The 965-nt window shown below is 41.9% G+C and overlaps 1 protein-coding gene across 1 annotated transcript in view; it reads left to right on the top strand.

Annotated features, from left to right (window-relative positions):
- Positions 1–965, top strand: part of LOC107588851 (vacuolar protein sorting-associated protein 8 homolog) — a 134,076-nt gene that overhangs the window by 47,155 nt on the left and 85,956 nt on the right. The window contains exons 22-23 of the mRNA XM_016277092.1: positions 513–735; positions 820–909. Of these exons, the coding sequence (XP_016132578.1) occupies positions 513–735; positions 820–909 (313 nt within the window). The remainder of the gene's footprint in view (positions 1–512; positions 736–819; positions 910–965) is intronic.

Here is a 965-nt window from a genome sequence, read left to right as displayed (position 1 = left end):
AACATGCATTAAAGGTACTGCGCTTTGGCGTTTTTAAGACCTGGGACATTTTTGCTCACTTACTTCCTGTTGTGTGCACATGCTCTCAAGTGGCCAAGACTGCAAGTGTGGGTATTCATCAGCTTCACAGACTACACTGAACGAATGACAGAGCGCTGTTGTATGAGAGCAGTATCTCTAAAGGGACTACTGTAATAGGGTATAAAAATTGATATGTCCAGATTATCATTACCCTAAAAAGTTCTTTCAGTATGTTTGTTTTACTACAGTACCACACATGTCTGAGCACAGGAGCAATAAACAATACTTGGATAAAAAAATAACAAATATATTGAAACACTACAGGTGTGGTCAAGTTAGTGAAACTTTTTGCAGTCAAAAACAAAAAGCGAAACAAAAAAACAATCGATGAACCACGTAGAGGGCAACCAAGCAGCATTTGTTGGTCAATGTAATAAATTTCAGTCCAACAAATCTAATCTCATTTTTAAAACAATCTCTCTTCTGCTCAGGGACCTACTGTTTAACCAGATCTACCCTCGGCTGGTGGAGAACTCAGTGGCCAGGGGTGTGTTTCTGGAGAGTCTGGAGCCTTACATTCTGAGTGAGAGGATTGGTTGTCTGACTGCACCCGTCATGAGAGACCTCCTCAGCTACTTCCAGGAGAACGGCATGATGGATAGTGTGGAGGGATGCCTGGTCCATATGGACATCACCAATCTGGACATACAGCAGGTGTGTATGTGTGAACTCTTCATAGCAGCAGCTCTTCATCATCTGTATTGCTTAAGTCAGCATATGTCTACTGGATGTTTGTAGGTGGTGCAGATGTGCTGGGATAACCAGCTTTATGATGCCATGATCTACGTCTTCAACAGTGGCATGAACGACTACATCAGCCCCATGGAGGTATGATAGTGAGCTCAATCAATGTTTGTGTTATTGTGTTAAGATTTTAAAACACT

Source organism: Sinocyclocheilus grahami, unplaced genomic scaffold (assembly GCF_001515645.1).
Source record: "Sinocyclocheilus grahami isolate Dianchi unplaced genomic scaffold, SAMN03320097.WGS_v1.1 scaffold108.1, whole genome shotgun sequence".
In the NCBI taxonomy this organism is placed as follows: domain Eukaryota; kingdom Metazoa; phylum Chordata; class Actinopteri; order Cypriniformes; family Cyprinidae; genus Sinocyclocheilus; species Sinocyclocheilus grahami.
This window is presented reverse-complemented; position numbering and strand designations above follow the sequence as displayed.